This window comes from Acartia tonsa, chromosome 11 (assembly GCF_053477335.1).
Source record: "Acartia tonsa isolate MP-2025a chromosome 11, ASM5347733v1, whole genome shotgun sequence".
Lineage (NCBI taxonomy): Eukaryota > Metazoa > Arthropoda > Copepoda > Calanoida > Acartiidae > Acartia > Acartia tonsa.
Window position 1 is genome coordinate 27,347,422 of NC_137270.1, and position 22,612 is coordinate 27,370,033.

General features: G+C 29.9%; 1 protein-coding gene across 1 annotated transcript; it reads right to left on the reverse strand.

The window, feature by feature from the left end:
• Positions 1–1,708: 1,708 nt before the first annotated feature.
• On the reverse strand, positions 1,709–21,767 carry LOC145331218 (uncharacterized). Its single transcript, XM_080175834.1, has 42 exons — positions 21,712–21,767; positions 20,975–21,026; positions 19,854–19,950; positions 19,424–19,468; positions 19,120–19,192; positions 18,980–19,003; positions 18,792–18,890; positions 18,549–18,608; positions 18,371–18,428; positions 18,074–18,129; positions 17,848–17,919; positions 17,719–17,790; positions 17,358–17,426; positions 17,176–17,288; positions 16,834–16,959; positions 16,649–16,720; positions 11,980–12,106; positions 11,823–11,879; positions 11,663–11,718; positions 11,523–11,588; positions 11,435–11,456; positions 9,072–9,123; positions 8,896–8,992; positions 8,799–8,843; positions 8,643–8,706; positions 8,523–8,546; positions 6,438–6,536; positions 6,225–6,284; positions 6,064–6,121; positions 5,943–5,995; positions 5,805–5,876; positions 5,645–5,719; positions 5,238–5,309; positions 4,857–4,969; positions 4,713–4,760; positions 3,907–3,999; positions 3,771–3,833; positions 3,057–3,174; positions 2,796–2,852; positions 2,167–2,234; positions 1,945–2,019; positions 1,709–1,861 (listed from the first exon to the last, which is right to left on the reverse strand). The coding sequence occupies exons 1-42, from the start codon at positions 21,759–21,761 to the stop codon at positions 1,830–1,832; spliced, it is 2,904 nt and encodes a 967-aa protein (XP_080031960.1). The 5' UTR covers positions 21,762–21,767; the 3' UTR covers positions 1,709–1,829.
• Positions 21,768–22,612: the final 845 nt, after the last annotated feature.

Consider the following 22,612-nt stretch of genomic DNA (forward strand, 5'->3'; position numbering starts at 1 on the left):
TTAGAGGGATTTGGTTAGTTTTAGTATGTAGTAAATAAAATAAAATTATTATATTTTTTTCTTTTAGGATTACAATGTCTAGAGGTTATTGTAAAATTGTATAATTCTCTGATTAAAAAATTTGAAGTAATGTTTCTTGTTTTGATAAAAACATCATTCCTAAAAATTATGAAATTTAACTTTTTTGGTTACATATATTAAATGATATATTTTTTACAAATTTTATAAAAAAAATACCCTTTGCATATAATGGGAATGAAAAACATGAATGTTAAACAAAATTCTAACCTAACTGCAATCATTGTACACATTTACTAAACCAATATTCAGGATTTTTTGTACAGAACTGTATACTTGAAAAAGCTATTAGGAATAGCTTACAATATTTTAAGTAATATTTTAATCATCAGCCATATATATGTTTTCTTTACAGAATTTTTTTAGTGAAGAATATACTATATGGGGCAATTGGAAAAATGAGATTTACTTAGCTTCAATCAAAGCTAGATCTCTGTCAAAATTCCCATCATTATTGGGCATATTTGAATATATAACATCCTTATCCGTCCAACTGCTTTAAAGCAGCTTTTTACCAGCTTTATTTTTTTCCTAAATTTCACATGATATTTTTTTACTATCAGAAGTAAATTGACAAAAAAAGGTAAATTGAATTTAATTTAGGACTTAGCTATGAGATGTTATTGGCTTATAGAATTTTACAGCAGCTGGAGTCCAAAATTAATTCTGGTTAAGTTTTACATTCTTTAAAATATTTTAGCTAACACCTTGCAGATTTTGTTAATAATTATTCCTTATATGTTCAGAAGTAGAGTGAATATTACTTGTATTTGACTAAAGTAGCATAAATATAAAGGGAGTAAATGCTTTTTGATAAAAATAACTTATTGGCTGAACAGTAACAACCTGTAAAGATGATTTAAATCTGTGCACCTAACTATTGTGAAAATATATTAAGATTAATGATAATAAAGGTAAATATAAACACTTTAATCCCCAATTTTTATGATACAAATTTGACTCTCACTTATGTTCTTTCTCATATGCTATTTGTTGATATCTTGTGCATTTTATTAAAAGCTCCATACATGATTCATATTGACAAATGACAAATGTTATATTCTTTGTAATGATGTCTTTTTTATTTAAATTAATCAATGTATTATCTATTCAGACATTTAATGATTATTTATGATTGTCTTTGCATTATACAGTAATAAGTGCTTAAAACCTGTGTTTTCCATAAACTTTTTTAAAATCATGAAAAGTTTTAAAAGGAATAAAAAACTTACAAAGATTTAGTAACAAAAAAATTGGTAAGTAGAGCTTTTCCTGGCTGTCATAATTTGTTAAAAAATATGAAATATATTTTTATGCATGTAAGGGGAAAGAGTAATTCAGTAATTTTTTAATTTAACTAGCAGCTTCGCCCCTAGCCTAATTTTTTTGTATTTTAGATTTAAAAAGAAAAAATAAAAAATTATTTGTGGGGGGGATTTTTTTGAGGGGGAGGGATTCTTTATTTTTTATTTTTTGGGGGGGTTGGAGGGTGGTATATTCCCTGAAGAGTAGAGCCCAATTGGTTCAGTGGTTACTAAGATATTAAGCTTCAGACGGACAGACATACAGATGAACAGACAGACATCGTTCTACTTTGTATTATTAGTAATAAGGGTAAATTACAGCAATATAATATTAAAAAAACACTTATATGATGATATATTTCAAGATATGTAAAAATCAAATTTATGCATAATAGCCAACGTGCAGTATTAAACATTGTTTATTATTAATCTTGATTATTTTTCTTGTTAATCATATTCGTAACAGTAGACACCAGCAGCTAAAAAATATAATATTACAAAATTAGAAGTCATCAAAAATAATATGCCTATCTTTTATAAAATGAGATTATTATTTACTTACTGTTATAATCATATTTACAAGTTTGTGGATCTGCTGGTTGAGTCATTGGACAATCAAGTATACTTGTCTCATTACCTAGACAGACAGACATGTACTAGAATTATTGTGTATTTAGAGAATCTTTTATTTAATGATATGAACCTTGTAGAATAAAAGTTACTAACATACAAATCATTTAATTTCAGCATATATAATTGTAAATATCTTATACTAAAATTTAACCTGTACAAACAACATTACTTCCATAAAAGTCAGTTCCACGTACTCCTCCATAGTAATAGTAAGAACCACTAAATGTTTCAAAAAGTTAAAATTATTGCAATAACAGTGTGAGGCTGGCATGTCCTAATCAATATCCTTTCTTTTCCAATTCTATTTTCCAATTACTTTTTACTTTCAAATGTGTTCTTTACTTTATCTATGCCATACTTATATGGCATGTATGAAACCAATGTATGAATACACATTACTGCATACTTCCTATCATTTGGTAAGATTATTCTAAAATTTCATATTGAATAATTATATTAGTTATATTTGACTTTTTATTTAGGTGTAAAATTCTCAAACTAAGTGTTGCTCAACACCCAAGAATGTTAAATCTAATCTAAAAAGTTTGGCTATATTGCCTCTAAAGATTTTGCTAACCCATTGCTGATCAAATTTCTGTCTACAGGTTTACATCTACTTTGAGGGATGGTAGTTAATCTCTATTTAAGGAATACTTAAGGAAATTTAATCTCCCGACCCAAATTGTGTTTCTCTAAAAAATTTAGATCTAAAAAATTATATTAAGTTCCAACCTTATGAAAATTCAACATTCCATGTGTTAATTTGAAATTAAAATTTACCTCTTTAATTTACCTCTTACATAACCAATTGATTTACACATAACATTTGCTGATTCCCTAATTAAAAAGTTTACAGGATTTTCATATGATTTCATAAAGCCAACTAGAAAAGAAATGGTTTATATGTTTTAATTTGTTGAATATTTCTCAAATGCAAAACTATATAAATATTAATTTTAATATCCATATAAAAAATCAAAACCATAAGGGAAATAAAAAAAGTTTAATTATACAATGTTGAAGGCTTTTATTATAACTTACGGTCCCCATCCAGCAGCACAAAGTCCTTGGTAAATCTGCCTTTCAGAATTCCATAAACCAACACTTCCATATTTCTTTATGTTATATGGTTCACCCCAGTATAATATGAAAGTTTTATCTAAAAAATATAAAACAACTTGAATATTATATTCATGTAGTATATATTTATCTTTTAAATAAGTTACATTTTTATGGAAGTCAAATTTTTATATTTATATATTATTTTCTATCCTATAAAATATTAACGTAAAACAATATTCTTGGAATTTACAAAGTGAACAAAAAAGTTGATGTTCATTTAAGGTTTTATGTAAAGACAGGACCTAGAAGCAAAGGTTGATAAATAAAGAGATTAAGGAAGTAAAAATGACGTTGGCTGTGCTACATATGAAAATTTCAGGTTCTGCCTGGTGTGCACTGATAACCCTAACGACTTATTTCAAAATAAGGGTAAAATTTAGTTTTCTCCTCTGTTCTTTTTTTTATAACTTTAAGCCAGGTTAGGTTATATTGGTTACCAAGCCTTGTAGTGTTAGGGCACTGTAGTTATACACTTGCAGGGTTTATGCATAGGAAAGAAAGTAACCTGTGACCCCTTATTTTTTTTTCATTTCTTATTTTAACAAAAAAAATAATGGGGTTATCAATGTTATCAATGTAAAAAATTTTTGTTCAAGGGTAAGATAAGAGAAGATTATGTAAAAGTAGATTTACTATAGCATGTATATGATCCCTCTGTGTTCCAGCAAATGGGTTTTTCTGCAGTGGGACAAGCATCTGAAAAAATGCACATTATTTCAATTTTGTCTTTTATCATGTTTATCTGATAAGATATAGTAGAAATTCTTACTTTCAAAGGAACATTCATTAATATCTACACATTTTGAGTCTCCTTGTTGATCTACTGTTTTGTTAAACCCAATAGGACATACACACTGATAACCTAAAATTATTTAATGCATTGACTATAGCATTGATGAGCATAAGCGTCCAAGAAAGGGATTACCCCCCCCCCCCCCAAACGAATATGGGAGTGCCGTAGGCGCCTCCAAAGTTTTTTTCATTTAACCCCCCTATTTAAAATTTACTCCTACCCTGGGGTGCCGTAGGCACCTCCAACCACTTAGGAGGGGGTATTTAACCCTCCAAAAAAACGAATTACCCCTTCCCCTAAAAAAAATTTTACCACCCCCCCCAAAAAAAGCTTGGACGCCCCTGTTGATGAGATACACCCTTAATAATCAATAGTTGGTTCAGAACCCCCATTCATTGAATAAATTGATAATATTGGGCGCTCGGCAGCCACGCTTTAGACACCTGTAAGCTTCAGTGAAATCAACACTTTAAATTTTAAAAATCACCTGCAAGTCTAGACCTTGCCAAAATATGGCAATCCCTCTTTTACATTTTTTTTTCAAGGCATCTAAACGGGCTTAAAGGTGATGCCCAGTTGCTAAGTCGCGGCTGCCGAACCCTGATTCTGGGAGAATATTTTTTTCATGTGTTAATGTTTCACTTTAGATTTGGTTAGGTTAAATTGAGTATTGGTAGCCAAGTAGGGTTAGAACACAACAGTTACTGAAGAGTAAGGCATACAGAAAAATACCCCTCGGCCTCTTTTTTATTAAGATTACAGTGAATTTTTTTAAAAATTACTTCCGTCCATATTGACACACTGTGATGAATATCCACAGTAATTATAGTCTAAAAATAGTTTTAATTATATATTTTTAAATAGATAATTTTATTCATATTAATAAATTTTTATGATATTTCTAAACTCTTTTAATTAATACTTACAATATCTACATTCATCATAGTCTTTACACCCTTCGTAAGAATACCAATTTGTGAAACCACTTTTGCATGTACATTCAAAGGATCCAACTGTGTTTATACAATTTGTATTTAGCCTAATGATAATTATAAAATTATTGTGTTGCTGACAAAAAGTCAAGCATGGAAATTTATATTTAGATCATATTTTTACATAATCATTAGTCAATGAAGCAATTTAATAGTTTGTAGTTAATACTATGTACTGCACTATGTAATTGCATCAACAAACTGCTGCTGGTTTTTTATAGGGAATAATGTACATGCATAGAGAGAGTAATAAGCTTTTAGAATTTGCATTTATAACTTGAAGATAAAGCTTCTGATGTATAAATTAAAGCTCACCCACAATAAGATCTTCCTGATGAAGTTTGACATTCATCCATATCTTCACAATAATTCTTTTTGTCTGTCCACCTAACCAGATATATAAGCTTTCCAGTATGGGTTCAAAACCGTTTAATATCTGCTGGATTAAAACGTATTTAAGCCAAACTGAAAATCATGTATTATATCGTATTACAGATAATTTTCTACAAATAATAAAAAATCCTTATATTAATACCAGTTTTGTAAGCTTTGCACCTAGGGGGGAAGCAAAACTGAAATTTATCTTATCATTTTGAGTTTTACTATCCACAAAAAATCTATAATACTAGGCAATAAATAACTTTTATTGGGCGTTATCTTTTTAAACTTTAATGTTATACAATTTTAAAATGATTCTCAGAATATTTGTTTATGTTTCTTACTTGCAGTAGTACCCACTTTTGCAGTCAGAATCATAATAGCAACCCTCATCCAGATAATCACATAGTGCATTCCTTCTAAACAAGACACCAAATGTAAGATAGATGATTTGAATAACATGTTCTGTGACCAAGCTAAATTTATGATTTAAAGTACATTAACCTTCTATCACATGGTCTGTAGCAACATGAATCATTAATACCAAAGTATCTATAGTTCATTGGATACAAAAACCTTAAAAAATTAAACTATCTTAATATTGAATATGAAAATTCTATCATTTAAATGTTATTTACTTACGTAGGGAAAAAAGTAGAGTTTGTACATGTTGCAAATCCACATTTTGTTGAAGGCTGCAAAAAGTAAATAGTTTTCATTTCCATAAGGCTACTCAACATTATAAATTATTTGATTCACTTACTGAACAATCTGTATCATATCTGCATGTACCCTGTCCTTCTTGGCATATATTATCAGATCTAAAATGAACTTCAAATAATGACCATTAAGATCAAAGGTAACATAATGTTAAAACTATTCAAAGATGAAAATAGCTTAATTATGATGAAACTAGATTAATACCGGCAAACCCTTTCACAACAATCATCATCAGCATCCCAATGGCCTCCAGCAGAATGATAACTAACAAAATTGTGGAACTTAAATAATTTGATTGAGGATAATCTGAAGTTTACTTTTATAAAACAATTTAACAAAATCATAGTGCTAAAAACTTTATAATATACTTTTTGATGTTTTAAGGGAAAAATGAGTTAGAAATATTTTTTAGCTTACTTTAGGCAGTTATTTTTTCCACAAACAAGGTTTCCATAACAATCATTATCATTATCACAATCTCCTTCAAATTCATGACAACCAAACCCAGCAAATTGTCTTTAAAAATTCAGGAAATAATGAATGACTATTTATAAATATTAACCCTTAACGGTTCAGTTTTTTCTATCTCATTTTCTTTGTGCAAAGAAAAGAGCCCAAACTGCGTGACTTTTTAAGTATGGGTATGACACATAACTAAAAGTTGGAATTTTTTGGATATCTCCATCCTGGCGGGCACAGGATGCCATCAAACCTGGCAGGGTTATCCAGGTAAAGAGCAAAAAATATTTTTTGACTTAAACAAAGCATTTTATCTTACCAAAATACTAAAATATCCTCTAGTAGTATCTGAAATACAGTTGTTCAAGTCAATTTCAGATTCTAGGTATGATCCTGCAGGTCCTGATCCTCAAGGTCTCCAGAATCTTTAAAAGGCTCCTGTGGCCGCAAATTTTGAATTTTAGCTTTTCTTACATGTCTCATAATGTATTAAAATTTCATAAAGATCAGCCGCTATTTTCCCGCCAACCGCCGACTGCGGCGGCTGCAAAGAAGATAAAGTATAGAATAGAATCCAGGTAGAAGATTCTGCCTGGCTAGCCTGAAATAAAATTGGAACTTTTGAAAGCCCTAAATGGCTACAAGGCTTGTAGTAAAATCACATGATTTCAGATATTATAAGGAAATGATATGAAAAATAAATGCCCTTTTTAATAGTATACTAAAAGCCATACAGCCAATCGTCCAGCCATATTTGTCCTATTCACAATGGATTAAAACCTTATAGTATGAGCAAAACTTTAAACAAAAATTCATTTCAACATGAATTTAGTAAAAAAAATGACTTTAAAAATATTTGGTTAAGAAATAATGATCATGGCATTTGTATTAGGGTTGCGCATGAATTTGTTTACAAAAAATCCTTAGCAGCTGATTTTTAATTCTTTCAAGGTCTGAGAGTAAAAGATGTTTATATTCAATTATATATTTTTAAGTATTTTAATTTCAATTATTATCATAAATTATTTTATTAATTGTTGAGTTATACGCAAGTTACGTTTACATTTCGTAATCGAGTGATTACGCAAGTTGCGTCATAAAGTACATTGACAGTGGTGAAATGTAAACAATATTAGATAAACATAAATTTAATTTCTATGCAGAAGAGACATAAAGTTAGAGGAAAAATCTAATACTTTTCGATATATTTTCATTAAAAAGATATTATTTCAGTTTTGTCCCAACTTGACATGTGTACCATTCAAGTTTCATATTATGTTTTTATTGCGCAAGCGCAACTTTTCTTCAATATTCCCTAAAATATTTGAGGTTTTCATTTCTATTCCTCCTTATTCTATGGGCGGCTGGCAGCTGCCAAGTACAGCTGCGGCCGCTGAAATTTAGATTTTGATATTTCTGATATAAAATTTATATAAAGATAAACATTTTCTGCAAAACAATTGTTCTTCTAGCTTTAAAAATAAGAAAATTACAGCCGTTTGGAATTTGTAAGTTAAAAAGGACTTAAAAACAAAGGTTGTTAAATAAAAAGGTTAAGGAAACGAAAATTGACTTTGACTTACTTTAGGTCGGAAATTCTTTATCAAACAGGGGCCTTGCTCAAACATTTTTAGCCCTCTAGCTCTAATAGGAACTGAGATAATGGGGGACGCCCCTCCCCTCCCCGACCGATTAAGGTGCGGCAAGGGGCCCGACTGTTAGGGGTTAATATAATATGCAACAAAAATGATGAATGCAATCCTTTTTTTTATATCCTTATACTAAAGTAACAGGATGTTTGTCTGTGTGTTTGTATTGAAGGCTCTCGCAAACCGCTAAACCGATCGGGTTCTCCTTAACCACCCTCCTAAGAGAAATTGCCCCTAGAAAAAAATTACCCCTCCCAAAAAAACACTTTTTTACTTTTTCTTTTAAAATCTAAAATAATAAATTGGGTTATCAAATTCGACTCTCCCCTCCTCAAGTGCCCCTAGATGCCTCTAGGGGCGTAGCCGCTAGTTATAAAGCTAAACAACAACTTACTTGTTACAACAAGAATTAGTACCACTGAAATATAAACAAATATATTATGTATTTAGTATAATAGTAGCATCTGATATTATTGATATATTCTTTTTTATATAAAATGTAAATAATTCTTACCTACAGTTCATCCAAATGTTTGTCAAATTATTAACTCTTACATAGATTTTCAGCTGATCAGAAACTAAAAATTGATATTGTTACAGATATGTAAAACGCTTTTATCATAGTATCATAATATCATAGTTTCTTACACTTTTAAAAAGTGATTTTTACCTGGTGTTTCTAGCTTGATTATTCTTCCCAGTTTACAAGCATGATCTAAATATTTTTGTCTCAAGTTTTAGCATATTTGAAATTTTTTTTATCTTACCTGTTTTATTGAAATGAAATGCATTACAGAGTGTAACATTAGTACAATGTGTTCCACAATGGAAGATGCTCCTTGCAGTTCTGTTAGATATCACATACTATTCAATTAGAACTGTTATCTTTAAATAATTATTTTTGTAAAGTTAGTAAATCATTGTTTAAGAATTGTAACGTAACCTTGTGAAAATTTGTTGCAGTAATATTTCTTGTTTTCTGAAATACTTCGTTCCTAAAATTTGTTATTGTTTAAATTGAAACAAAATTAAATATGCTTGTAATATTTTAAAAATAATAGTAAAAAATCTGATTTGCAAAGAAAACTTTAAAATGTTTAAAAGTTTAGAAACCTAATTAGTCTTGTATTCCAATATTCCTTTTAATTAGAAAAAGTTTTTCAGTTGTTTCCAGAAATATTTGTCATGTATGTACTGTTATATGTACTTTTTTCCTTTTTCAGAAAAAAAGTTATATTGTTAAAGATTGAAAAAGTGTAGATATTTTTAAAAACTTTCCTTAAATTGTATAAAAGCATTCGACCAAAACTTGTATAACCCAAAAGTAAAAGTGTTAACAGAAATATATATAAATTTGGGATGTATTACCCAAAACTTTGTGAAGTAAGAATGGTCAAGAAAAGAAGGCAATACATTATCCATTTCTGACACATTGTTTACCATGTACTGAGAATTTAATACTAAGTTCAACATACAATTGTCACAAAATTAATTCATAAGTTATAAAATCAGTGGTACTACTAACCAGAGGCTTTCGTTTTTAATGGCCTTTAGCATAAATCTTAAAGTATGTAAATATATGTTAATTTAAATTTCATGTCTTCAACAATAAAGGTTTCTTTTTTATCAATGCTGTGCATTGCCTTTGGGCAGATTTAAATTTTTTTTTTAAATTTCTAAACTTAAAAAATTTCAGTTTTATTTTAAATGAAATTAGTAGGTTATAATAAAGTTTACTGTCAATATTGTAACTTTGCTAGCTATTATTCTTAATCTTTATTTATATTTGAATGAATTGTGTATCCTTTATATAGAATTATTGCAAATACAAAAATGTAGTTGCTCAGGTCATTTTCGGAAATTTATAGCAATACCTTTTTACTATATTCATTAATTAATAATATGATTACCCATTAACACCATGGTCTTATTTGTCTTTTTGTTACAATGTCTTCCTTTTGATATTGTGCATTAGTATATAACCCAAGCCGCAAATTGAAATAAATAAGATGGTTCAACTGTTGACTCTACGGTAGCTGCGTATTGTATAAGATTGGATTGACATCTGTGGTCAATTTATAGACAGATTCTTTACACTTAAAGTGCCTTCTATAGCCTAAAACCTCCCCACTTTTCTTTGGAATGTTACTTAGGTCAGGTTTGGTAAGGTTAAATAGAGTACTTGTTTGCCTCACAGGGTTAGGGCACCGCAGATATAGTCCATGCATAGCTAGGTCCTCTGCAGGTCCTCTCGGGAAAAAAACTTTTCTCACCTGTGGTCACCTTATGAGTATATGTTTTCCCTCAAAGTTCATTGTTTAGCCTAAAACCTTTCCCATTAAATAATACTTTAGGCCAGGTTAGGTTAGATTGAATATAATACTTGGTAGCCTCGGAGGGTTAGGGTACCACAGGGGCAGTGGTTAGTATATGTTTTCCCTCAAAGTTCCTTGTTTTGTATAGAGCCATCCCCATTTTATTTGGGTCTATTTCTTAAGGTTAGCGCTAGGTTAATTAAAGTACTGTTTATACCTGTGGTTACCTTATGAGTGAATGTTTTCTCTCAAAGTCCTTGTTTAGCATAGAACCTCTCTACCTCCCTAATTTTTGAAATGACACTGAAAGATACAGGGCTGAAATTTTCAGGGAATAATTAGTTTTATATTCTACTTTTTTCCCCAAGTTTGGTTCCTAGATTTCTAGATTTTTAGGTTTTCATGGTTTTCTCGATTCCTATTCAGGATTGACGGCTGAAATTTTCAGGGATTGAATATGCTCATGTTCTACATGTTGGCATCAAGTTTCATTAAGATTTGTCTATTAATTGCAGTGCTAGATCGATTCCTAGATTATCAAGTTTGCATGATTATAAGGTTGCGTGATTTTAAAGGTTTGATGATTTCCCTATTTATCAAGATTAATGTTTATTGTATGACACTGCTTTATAGTAATTTTTTCCCGATATCCATTCATAATTTTTGAGCTTTGCTACTTATGGATGTTGTCATCGTTGTTAATATCTTACACACAATACATAGTATGAGTCTGTTGAGTTATTTGTGGCAATTAATTTACTTTTAACGTTGATATTGGACAGAGTTCTTTGTATAAATCAAGCAAAAAAACAAAACAAAGTTAATCATAAAATTAGCACTAAATCAAATGTCCAAAAATATAATATATTTCGTTCAGTTTTTACACAACACATATTTTTGATACAAAAATTGTTGACCAAATCATGGACATGTCATAAATGATTCATGATATATATTAACTCAAAGGAGTTGTTTTGTAGAATTTTGTTTTCAATAGCATTGCACACCAGCAGCTAAAAAAATATTTAAAATTTATTTAGTTTTGAAATTATGATTTGAAAATATCTAAAGTCATTTACCATCATAATTGGAAGTGCAAAAGCTTCCATCATCATGAACACAGTCATAAATTGTTTCCTCATAAGCTAAAATCAAAAGAAAGAAAATATAACAAAGTGTTTGCATTGAAAGTATTTAATTAAAAAAAAATTGTACTTACAATTACAGTAAAAACCTCCCAATCTGTATTCATATCCACTTACAGATGTGAAACCACTAAATATGCATATTAGATATATCTCAATTTGTTTGAATTGTATGGTTTTTGAAAATGATAAAAATCATATAATTATACATTAGACATGATTTATAAAACTTACGTATAAGCAGAACCGCTTGTGTAGCCCAACATTTTACACATTACCCTGGCATCATTGCTAAAAAATTAAATCAAAAAGAAAATAATTTTTTTATTTTCAAAAATATTTACACCATTATATATTTGGACTTGAAAATTTATTCTTTAATTGAACCTACCCTGACCACATGTAATCACAGATGGCATAATATTTTCTTTCTTCATAATTCCAAATACCAATACTGCCATAGTCTTCATAGATATTATCAACATCAGGCTCGCCATTGTAAAACAATTGAAGGGGCTCTTAATAAAAGATTTAAGTTATTGAAAAATTGTATACATGTTTTACATTTTTATTCATATTTTTTTAACCCTTACAGATCGGGCCCCAATAATTCCCACCTTAATAGATCGGGAAGGGGGGGGGGGCTAATTTGACCCCCCCCCCCTCTATATCGGCTCCTGTTACAGTTAGAGACATAAAAAAAAAATTTCTGGTGGTTCATGTGTATATTTAGAGAAAATTACTTTTTCTAGTCATAGCGGTCAGACCGCTCCTTAGCCGCTTTTTAGCGGCCAGCCGCTAAATATTAAAACAGCTATAGAGCGGCCAATTTAAAGCCAATTTAAAGCACCAAATTTTAGGTGGAACTTTTATTTTTTATAACCAAAAAATTATTTTTTCTGACCATCGCCGAAAAACGGCAAATAACAGAAACCGTCATTTCGGCGGTTACAACGGTAAAACGGCGGTTGACGGCGCCAATTAATATTTTTATCTGTTTTTGATCACAATAAAAGACTACATAAAAAATTTGGTTGGTCTATAGCTGTTTTGAAATTCGGCGGCTGGCAGCTTACAAACGGCAAAATTACAGGTAGGAAATAGAAAATCGGTCAAAATCGGTCAAGGAGTGGTCAAACGGTCATGATCTTACTACTCATGGAAGTCTATTATTGCTCAAGGATGTACCACAAATTTTTTTAGGTCAGTAGCTGTAATAGAAGCCACGATATACATTACCCCGTCCCGGATTTGAAAAATGTTGTTAAAATTTTTGCCCCCAGCCAAAATATGGTTGGTTTATGCATAGAAATGACCCATGCAAAATATTTTTTCTGTAATGCAAAAATTGCGACGGTACAAGCACTGCAAAGTTTTTGAAATCTGCAAAAAACCCTGTTTTTATGGCTTTTTTGGGGCTTTTGTACCATCCCAATTTTAAAGATTTTTACAAAATTTCAATTCAAGTGTGTTGATATATACCTGAAATTTACCAAAAAAAATGGGGGCAGTCTCAATTATAACATATGAAGGTGTAGCAAGTAATCTTCCAAATACAAAATTGTCAAATTGCATACATATATAATAGGATTGGGCCGGATACTTTTTTTGACAGATACTGGATATCTGGCTGATTTACAATGCTGGATATCCGGCAAATATATGTTATTTGGCCGGATATTCGGTTATTTGGCCGGATATCCGGTTATTTGGCCGGATATCCGGTAATCCGGCCAGTTATCCAGTTATTCGGCCGATGTTCTTTTATTCGGCCAGATATCCGGTAATTTGCCATTTAACGATTATCTGTCATTAGAAATCAACCGGATATCCGGTATCCAGCCAAAAAAGTATCGGCCCAACCCTATTATATATGTATGCAATTGTTTCTTCTTTACAGTAAAGTTTCTGATAGATCAAGGGAATGTTTCAGTTATTACCACTTAGATAAAATTAGAGGATCGACCCTTCTCTAAGGTGCCCAAGAGTCCTTTAGAAGCGTTACCGCTAGAAAGTACTATGGAGAAGCTCTTCTTGTGAAACTTAGATAATTTTTAACATTATCTTTTTATGTGTCATTATTCATTGTTTATCTCTGTTAATTTTGTACTGACCTAATGGAAAGAACTGTCTTAGCTTATAAAAGATGTTCGGTGCTTTCCCTCAAAGTGTCTTTTGATCCCTGATAACCGCTCCCTCCATATATTAACTTGCAAGGGTCCCTTTTTTCAAGGTCGGGAGATGGGGGGAGGGGAGGTATGTGCTCGACTTGGCACTTGAGAAACTGGCAATAATTTCCATTAAACTTACGTCTTCAATATATCAAAAACGAAAGCTATAAAGCAGAAGTACCGATTGCAGAGTTGCTACACTTTCTAAACCCTTATTGTTACAGGAATCATCAACCAAAGTTTTCAATCAAAAAATTTCAACTTGCTTAGATTAAATAAAAGAGCTAACCTTTACGGAGTTCGTTCACACTCATATTATAGAAAAGATTTGCATTTAATAAGTATCAGAAATAGATGGGACTAAATAGGCCGTTTAATACACTAGTCCCAAAAGTTTGAAAATAACCTTTTCTTATTCGTTGACTTAATAACTTTGGGGACTTTCAATTAATTTGAGTGTTCAATCGTTTCTACCACTAATTTTAATCTACAGAAGGGTTAATTTTGTGTATTATTAATGGGGATGTACATCCATTCATTAGCCATAGTCTCATCCATTAGATCCCTCAGTAACATGTTATTTCTTGTTATGTAATAAAAATGAAAGTGTTATTATTAGACTTTGGGTACAGGGATCTAGAGGGATAAGACAATGGCTGATAAATTTATTTGTATATCCCATGATGATACACAATCTGACCCTTTTTTGTTGATTACATAATGGTTGAAACGTTTGATCACTAAACCTAATGAACCAACCAATTAAAATTCAATAAAAGTCACCAAAGTTGTTGAGCCAAGAAATAAAAAAAATGTTATTATATATCTTCCGGGACTAGTGTATTAAACAGCCCAATGTCCCCTCCCTCCCTAGTTATTATTAGACTTGTGATACACTCTTGTATAGTTCAGGGAGAGAGGGGACATTGAGCTGTTTATTAAATTAGTTTCCAAAGTGTTATAATGGTGTTTTCTTACATTTGGGTTAAAACATTGGGGAAATTCAGTAAATTTTATTTGGTTGATTTATTAAGTTGAGTGTTTAAAAGTTTCAACTTCTAGTTTTAATCTACAGAAGGGATAATTTTTTGCATCATTATTGGGGATGTACATCAATTTATTAGACATTGTCTTATCCCTTTAGATTCTTGAATAACTTTGAATAACTTTGAGTACAGGGATCTAGATAGAGAAGACAATGGCTGATAAATACCCCATGCTAATACACAAACTTACCCTTTCTGTTGATTACAATAGGTGGTTAGACCGTCTTATTAAACGAATTAAAATTTCTAACAATCTAAAAAGTTGTTGAGCAAACAAATGAAAAAGTTTTTTAAGCTTCGGGGACTAGTATAATTAACAGCCTATTGTGCTCTGCCTCCCTAGTTATTATTAGACTTTTGGTATACTCTGGTATAATTCAGAGAGGGAGGGGAAATTGGACTGTTTATTTCACTTGTCCCCAAAGTTTTATAATGGTGTTTCTAATTCATTAGGTTAACAACTTTTGCGAATTTTATTGAACTTTGATTGGTTGGTTTATTAAGTTAAGTTTATAAACGTTTCAACCACTAAGTTTAATCTACAGAAGGGATAGTTTTGTGTATCAAACAAATTTCATACTTATATAATAGAGGTAGGCCGGATACTTTTTTGGCGGGATACTTTTTTGGCCGGATACCGGATATCCGGCCGAATAACCAGATATCCGGCCAAATTACCGGATATTTGCTAGATATCTGGCCAGATGCCGGATATCCGGCATTATAAATTAGCCAGATATCCAGTATCCGTCCAAAAAAGTATCCGGCCCAACCCTATTATATATGTATGCAATTTGACAATTTTGTATTTGGAAGATTACTTGCTACACCTTCAAATGTTATAATTGAGACTGCCCCCATTTTTTTTGGTAAATTTCAGGTATATATCAACACACTTGAATTGAAATTTTGTAAAAATCTTTAAAATTGGGATGGTACAAAAGCCCCAAAAAAGCCATAAAAACAGGGTTTTTTGCAGATTTTAAAAACTTTGCAGTGCTTGTACCGTCACGATTTTTGCACTACAGAAAAAATATTTTGCATGGGTCATTTTTATGCATAAATCAACCATATTTTGGCTGGGGGCAAAAATTTTAACAACATTTTTCAAATCCGGGACGGGGTAATATACATGATACAAGTCCATATTAAAAGCAGGACATAAAATCGGTAATAAAATCGGTCAAGAAGCAGTCAAAGGGTCATAACACAACTATTCTCAGATGTTCATTGATATCCCAGTATTCACCAAAAAAAATTTTAGGTCTCTATCTTATACACAAAAGTCATAATGAAGAAATTCAGATTTATTTAGAATTTTTTCTAAATTTGGTGCCACCTAACCGACTTTGACCAAACGCCACGACCGACACAGACCAGATATCCTTATAAGATCAACTCTTGCCGACGTATAATTACTGAACTTAAAAAGTCAAGAAGTCACAACTCTCTATCTTTCCTACAAAAAAATGACATTGAAAAAACTAGAGGGGGGGGGGGCAATATAACCCCCCCCCCCGATCTGTAAGGGTTAAAGGAGGTTTTGATATTTAATTTTATGTCACTCTATATTTTTTTTAAGATGTGATTATTAGTACTTCTTCTTTAATTACTATTAATAATACTTGGATATATTATAAAGGTAAATTAAAATAGTTGGACACCCGCCATAATCAAGGTTAGTTTAGAAAAATTTATCTCCTGTTAGAAATTTGAAAACTAATAAGTAATCTAATATCTGAACATGCGGCTATATTTTTATCTCATTCACACATTAGAACACTTTATTATAAAATCAAAATATCAATAAGGAATATGTATATAATGTAAATTTTTTTCTTACTAGCACAAATAAAACTTCCAGCTGTGTTAAAGCATCCAGGAAGTTCTTCTGTTGGACATGATATAATTGCTCCTGTACAGAAATTTGTCTAAAGTTCCTGAATCTCCTTCTTGAGGATATAATGATATAAGAAAAGTTTGATGAAAATTGGTGGAATTTTAGATTTTCTTTAAAAAATGACTTACTATCATAGGTGCATTCATTAAAGTCATAACACCTAGAACCAATCATTTCATATCCAGCCTTGCAAAAACATTGATATCCACCATCATAGTTGACACAGGTTTTGTCATATCCACAATAGGTATAATCTGAAAATTTGAAATATATTAATTTTTTTATTAGTTTTTCTTTTCAAAATCTTTAAAATCAAAATAACTAATGTACAGTAAGCTAAGTAATGGTTCAAAGCTGCTTTAGAGCTATTTAATTTTGATTTTTCTATTCATAAAAGTTTAGGAGTTCTCCAATTTTCCTTTAGAAGGTTAGAGGTAAGGCTAATAGTATATCTTATACAGTATACTTACAATACAGACATTCATCATAATCTGAACAACCCTCATATTCTACAAAATCTGTGTAGCCAGAATTGCAGTAACAGTGATAAGTGCCAACTGAGTTTTCACAATATGCATTTCTTCTAAATAATTCAAATATATTGTAAAAGTGGATAAAAGGAAATAGATATATAAAAATTAAAAAGCTTTACCCACAATAATATTTTCCAATATCCTGACACTCATCTCTGTCTTCACAGTAATTCTTTGGCTCAGCATGTCTAGATTTATTTTCTCAGTAATTTTAAGAAAATATTTTGCAAATTTTATTTAATTTAAGTTAAGCAATTGGCTTTGAAATAATTTTTATTACAATGGTTTGGTGTGTCACTAAAAAATCAAATAACAATTTTGCAAGTATTATCCATACATGGTAATAAATATTTTGTTCTACTATTACACAATTGATTCTCATTTTAACATTATTGTTTTATTCTAAGTCTGAGCTTGTAATCAAACTTTTTTTTGGTGGATAATTATGCTAAAAAGTAATTAAATTATACAAATATTTACTTGCAATAATACCCACTCTTACAGTCTGAATCTTTCAGACACCCTTCTTCTTTGTAACCACATTTATAATACCTAAAAGAAACAAAATTTTATTGGGTTCTCATATTTGACAATTTTTTTCTGTATTACCTTGAATGACAATGTCTGTGACAACAAGACTCATTGGAAGTATAAAATATCTGATTTAAATAATAATCTTCCCTAGAATAATACATTTTTTTTATTAATTTTAATAATTTTTTGCTTTTATTATTAGTGTATTAAACTTTTACACAATAACTTATTTTATGTTGTTTCTAATTTTAATGGTAAATATAATAAGACATATTAAGAAAAATATTTAATTCATATTTACATTGGAAAAATAGTCTCATTATGACAAGAACCAGGGGCTCCACAGATAGTAGATGCCTGAAGTAAATCAACTTTAATGAATATGTTGAATACAAGAACTGTAATTTAAGTGTGGTTAAAATATAATTTATCAAAGCGAATCCTAATCAATTTTACAGCTGCCTAAAGTTTGATGTTTATTTGATGTACTCAAACAATTTTATAATTAAGTAGAAAATAAGGAAAACTGTGTTTGATTGATTGAGTGCAATTTTAAGTGCATATTTCAATTCTGAAATTTTACAAAATCAATTCTTACTGAACAATCATCGTTTGCTTTGCAACTTCCTTGCCCTTCCTCACAAATATTATCTGGTCTATTAAGAAAAAAATAATTAAAATAGTTCAATACACACTTAATCTTTTAATGTATCCATTTCATGTTAGAAGTAATACTAATAGGGTTTAAATTTGTGAAAACAAATGTCGATTATAACCTGCATTGTCTTTCACAACAATCATCTTGTTCATCCCAATGACCTGTTTTATTATGAAATCTAAAATAAATATTCTATGATAATTTATTATATTCTATCTTACCCTTCCTCTCTCACTTTCTTTCTCTTTCTCTATATATGTTTTATTGTAAGTTTATCATTCCAAATAGCTTTGCTTCTATTGGATGAAATGATCTTTGTTTAATTTTCCACTTAATTATGTTAATTTATTAAATTTCCTACTTGAGACAGTTTTTATTTCCACACACAAGTGATCCTTGGCAGTCATTGTCATCATGACAATCCCCTTCTCCCTCTCTGCAACCTTCATTTGCATTCCCTCTAAGTTATTCAAAATTGTAAAAAATATTAGCGTAAACATTTTTAACTACATTTTTGTTAGAAGTTGAATTCTAATTAATTAAAATAACCTGTTGCAACAATTACCAGCACCACTAAATAAAAACAATTTATATTTCATTGGAATAAAAGTTGATTAAAGTTGTGAAAAATAATAATTATCCCTAATTTTCAATAAAAATACTAATAAAAATGAAGAAAAAATACATACTTGCATTTCATTGTGATATTTTTTAGCTCATCAACTTTTACATAGATTTTCAGCTCATCTGTTTTATTTACTACTTAAAAAAATCAAATTTCCTAATGTTTTGGATCATGTGCGGTTCTTTGTGAAACATTGCTGGTAATGAATGCTTCTTGGTTACTGGGATTATTTAAAGGTTCCTGGATCTAGCAGTATGAATATTCCCCTAAATCCTAGGCTCCTATCAGCTAGCAACCTTTAAATGTTCCATGGCTAACACTGAGTTTATCTTTCATTACAAATAAAATAATAACAATTTAAAATGTACCTGGATTTTCCAGACTTTCTATTCTACCCCAACTACAAACACGATCTATAAAGAGACATTTTAGTTCATAGCTACATCAAAAAAAAATCCTTATGAATCGGTTTGGACCATGGAAAGAAAACAAAGTAGCGGGTTTTGTCACATTTTTACAGTAGCTTTTGATAGGTTATTTTAGGTAAGGTAAATGTTATTTATTGCCCGTATGGTTAGAAAATTGGTCCCGTAGGGTTAACGATCCCTACTTGGGCTAGAAATAGGAGAAAGTCTACTGTGAAAATATGATGAAACCTGCTCCTTCGTTTACTTTCCATGATCCTTCATTTTTTCTGAATCATAAAAATGTATTTAAATATTGAAGAATGTTATCTTATACTATAAAATTTAAGAAAACTGTTATTTTTATGATAAAAAAATATTGATATTCATATACCTGTGTTATTAAAATGAAAAGCATTGCAAGAAACATTATGTGTACATTTGTAGCCACAGCTTAAAATATGTTTTGCAGTTCCTTTGCCCATTATGTGCTAGAAATATAAAAAATTAGGAAAAATTAATTAAAGGGACTGTAAACGGTATCTCATTCGCATAATCTCAAAGTTAGGGCAAAACGGACTCTCGTTTCCTTAAAAAACGGCTTTTCCCGCCGATTTTTACTATGTCCAAGAATAGGGAAAAAATTTCCGGACTATTTAAATGAGCAGTTAATTGTCTTTTTTCCTTCTATAGCTAAAACTAAACTTTTTTATATAGTTCTCTATTTTTCCTAACGGGTAAGCCTACTTTTAACACAATCCTTGCCTGTAACCAATGTATAGTTACTTAGAAATTGATAAAATAAGCAATATTTTTTATTTTATATCAAATACAATAACAAAGCAAAAAACAGATTTTCTTATAAGTATCCAAGTACCTTTAGTTGGCCCATCTATCGCCCACCATACAAATTTGTAAATAATAAAGGTGCAATATTTCTTTATAAACAGTCTGGTAAAAGTGTAATCTAAATCTAAGTGGGTTATTTATTGTCCGACACAATAAGACACAATAAAAAAAGATATTATCATTTCAAATAACCTCTGAGATTCAACCCTTTGTAGACTTTGAGGTATTTTTTTTTGTCAATAATACGAATTTAAAATAAATCTTTATTACCTAATTTCTACGTTATTACAACATGAATTAACAATTTTATGTCATAAAATAGAAGCTTAACATTAAGTAAATTGTTTAAACTATATATGACAAGTTAAATATCCGCAGAAACATTTTAATAAAGAAAAACGTTCAGATTTTCCCTGTGTTTCCAGTTTTCCCTCCCAAAATACCGAAAATTAAGGCTTAAGTCCTTGATATTTTTGTTAATAGGACGTTTTTGGTTGATCAGTTTATTGAGAGGTGCTTAGAAAATGTAAGGATTTGAAATTATGATGAGAAATTTTTACATTTACACTCCCTTTAATAGATGATTATAATTAATTTATTACAAACTAGTTTACATTGTATATTTAAAAAAAATTTGTCAAAAATAAGGGTGTTAAAAATTAAAACCTGATTAAAGGATGAAACAGAAATATTTCTTGTTTTTTCATAAACAGTAACTCTAAATGTAAATGTTTTGAATTGAAACCAAATTTGCTATGTATTGGATAACTCAATTATTTCTTGGGGGGGGGGGGGGTGGTCGACTACTACTCTCCCATTTATAATTTTAGTTTTAAAAAATTTATATTTTTTTTTTTGGGGGGGGGGCGTAATTTCTTCTAAGGGCGATTTATCTTGGGAGGGTAGTTATACCCTCCCCTGAGATAGTTATGAACCTTTCCAGGACCATTCCTTTCCATGACCTTTCCATGAGAAGCTACCCTGTAAAGAAGAATCACATCGGTTCAACAACTTTGGTACAAGACAAAGAGATAAGAATACCATAAATCCTAAGCAAACATTTGTAATTTTTAGTTTGACCTATGATTTTAGATTTATAACTAACAAATAATATTCAAAGTTAGGTTTGACTTAATTGGAAATATTTTACTATATAAAGCTCAATAACATTTATCTGTATTATCAAAGCTATGTAAGATAATTACACTTAATTATTCGTCTTGTCTGTCTGTCCATGAAGCTGAGATGAAAATAGGGGAGCAGAAGAAACATTTATTTCTCGAATAATATTGAAAATAGAAGTTTGAAATCGTTAATATTAAATGAAATCTAAAGTGTTTTTTCTTTTCTTTTTTAACTTTGAAACTTGTTATCCTTGTTAAATAAAATGTTATAGAACTCACCCTAACGACTGGTTTATCATGACAATAATAAAAATGATATATTTTGACATCTTTTCAAATCTGACAAAATAATTGGGTTAACAGATAATACAAATTGAAAATATTTATCTTTTTCCGTAGCACAGGTTATAAAAAAGAAATGTTACAAATAAATTTTCTAGTCGAGTAGTCCTTAACATTTGGAACATTTAGGATAGTTTTTGCCAAAAAATTCTTAACGGGCTTACCAAATGATTTTAACAATGATATGATAATTGAAAAAAAAAGAAAAAAAAATTACAAGATTGAAAATTTCACCTTTGGAAAAAATTACTTTCTGCATTAGAATAATGGTCATGAATGAGATAAAATATATTGTTTACGCATGTAAGTTTATTATTCTGAAGTTATTGTTGTTTATAAAGTAGAAAGGAATTAAATGATTTTTATAGGTAAAAGCAGCAAAAAATAAAATTATATGTTAAATGGTTTTCTAAAATCAAACTGCATTAAATTAGTAATATATTTCCTTAATTCAAAATATATAAACTTAGCAATGGTTTGAGAAATACTGCATTTGACTTAATTGTTTTAATTCTAGTTGTTATAACTTGTCATTATAAATATAAAAACTTTGCCCTTTGCAAAAAATATAATTTAATTTTCACAGTAAGAAAACTTTAATGCAATGTGTATTTTTTGTGTATGTAATGAATTGACAAAAATGACTATTTGGGAGTTAATTTAAACGGCTGTATTTTAAAGCTAGAAGAACAGTTTTTTTCAGAAAATTGACTGTTTGTGTTCATTAATCCTTTTTCTATGTAATACTGTCGTTTTACTACCTGCTGTAAAAAATGCTGAAATTTTCAGTAAATATTCCATCCAAATTTTACCTGTAATAGCGACGCTACTTGCTTAT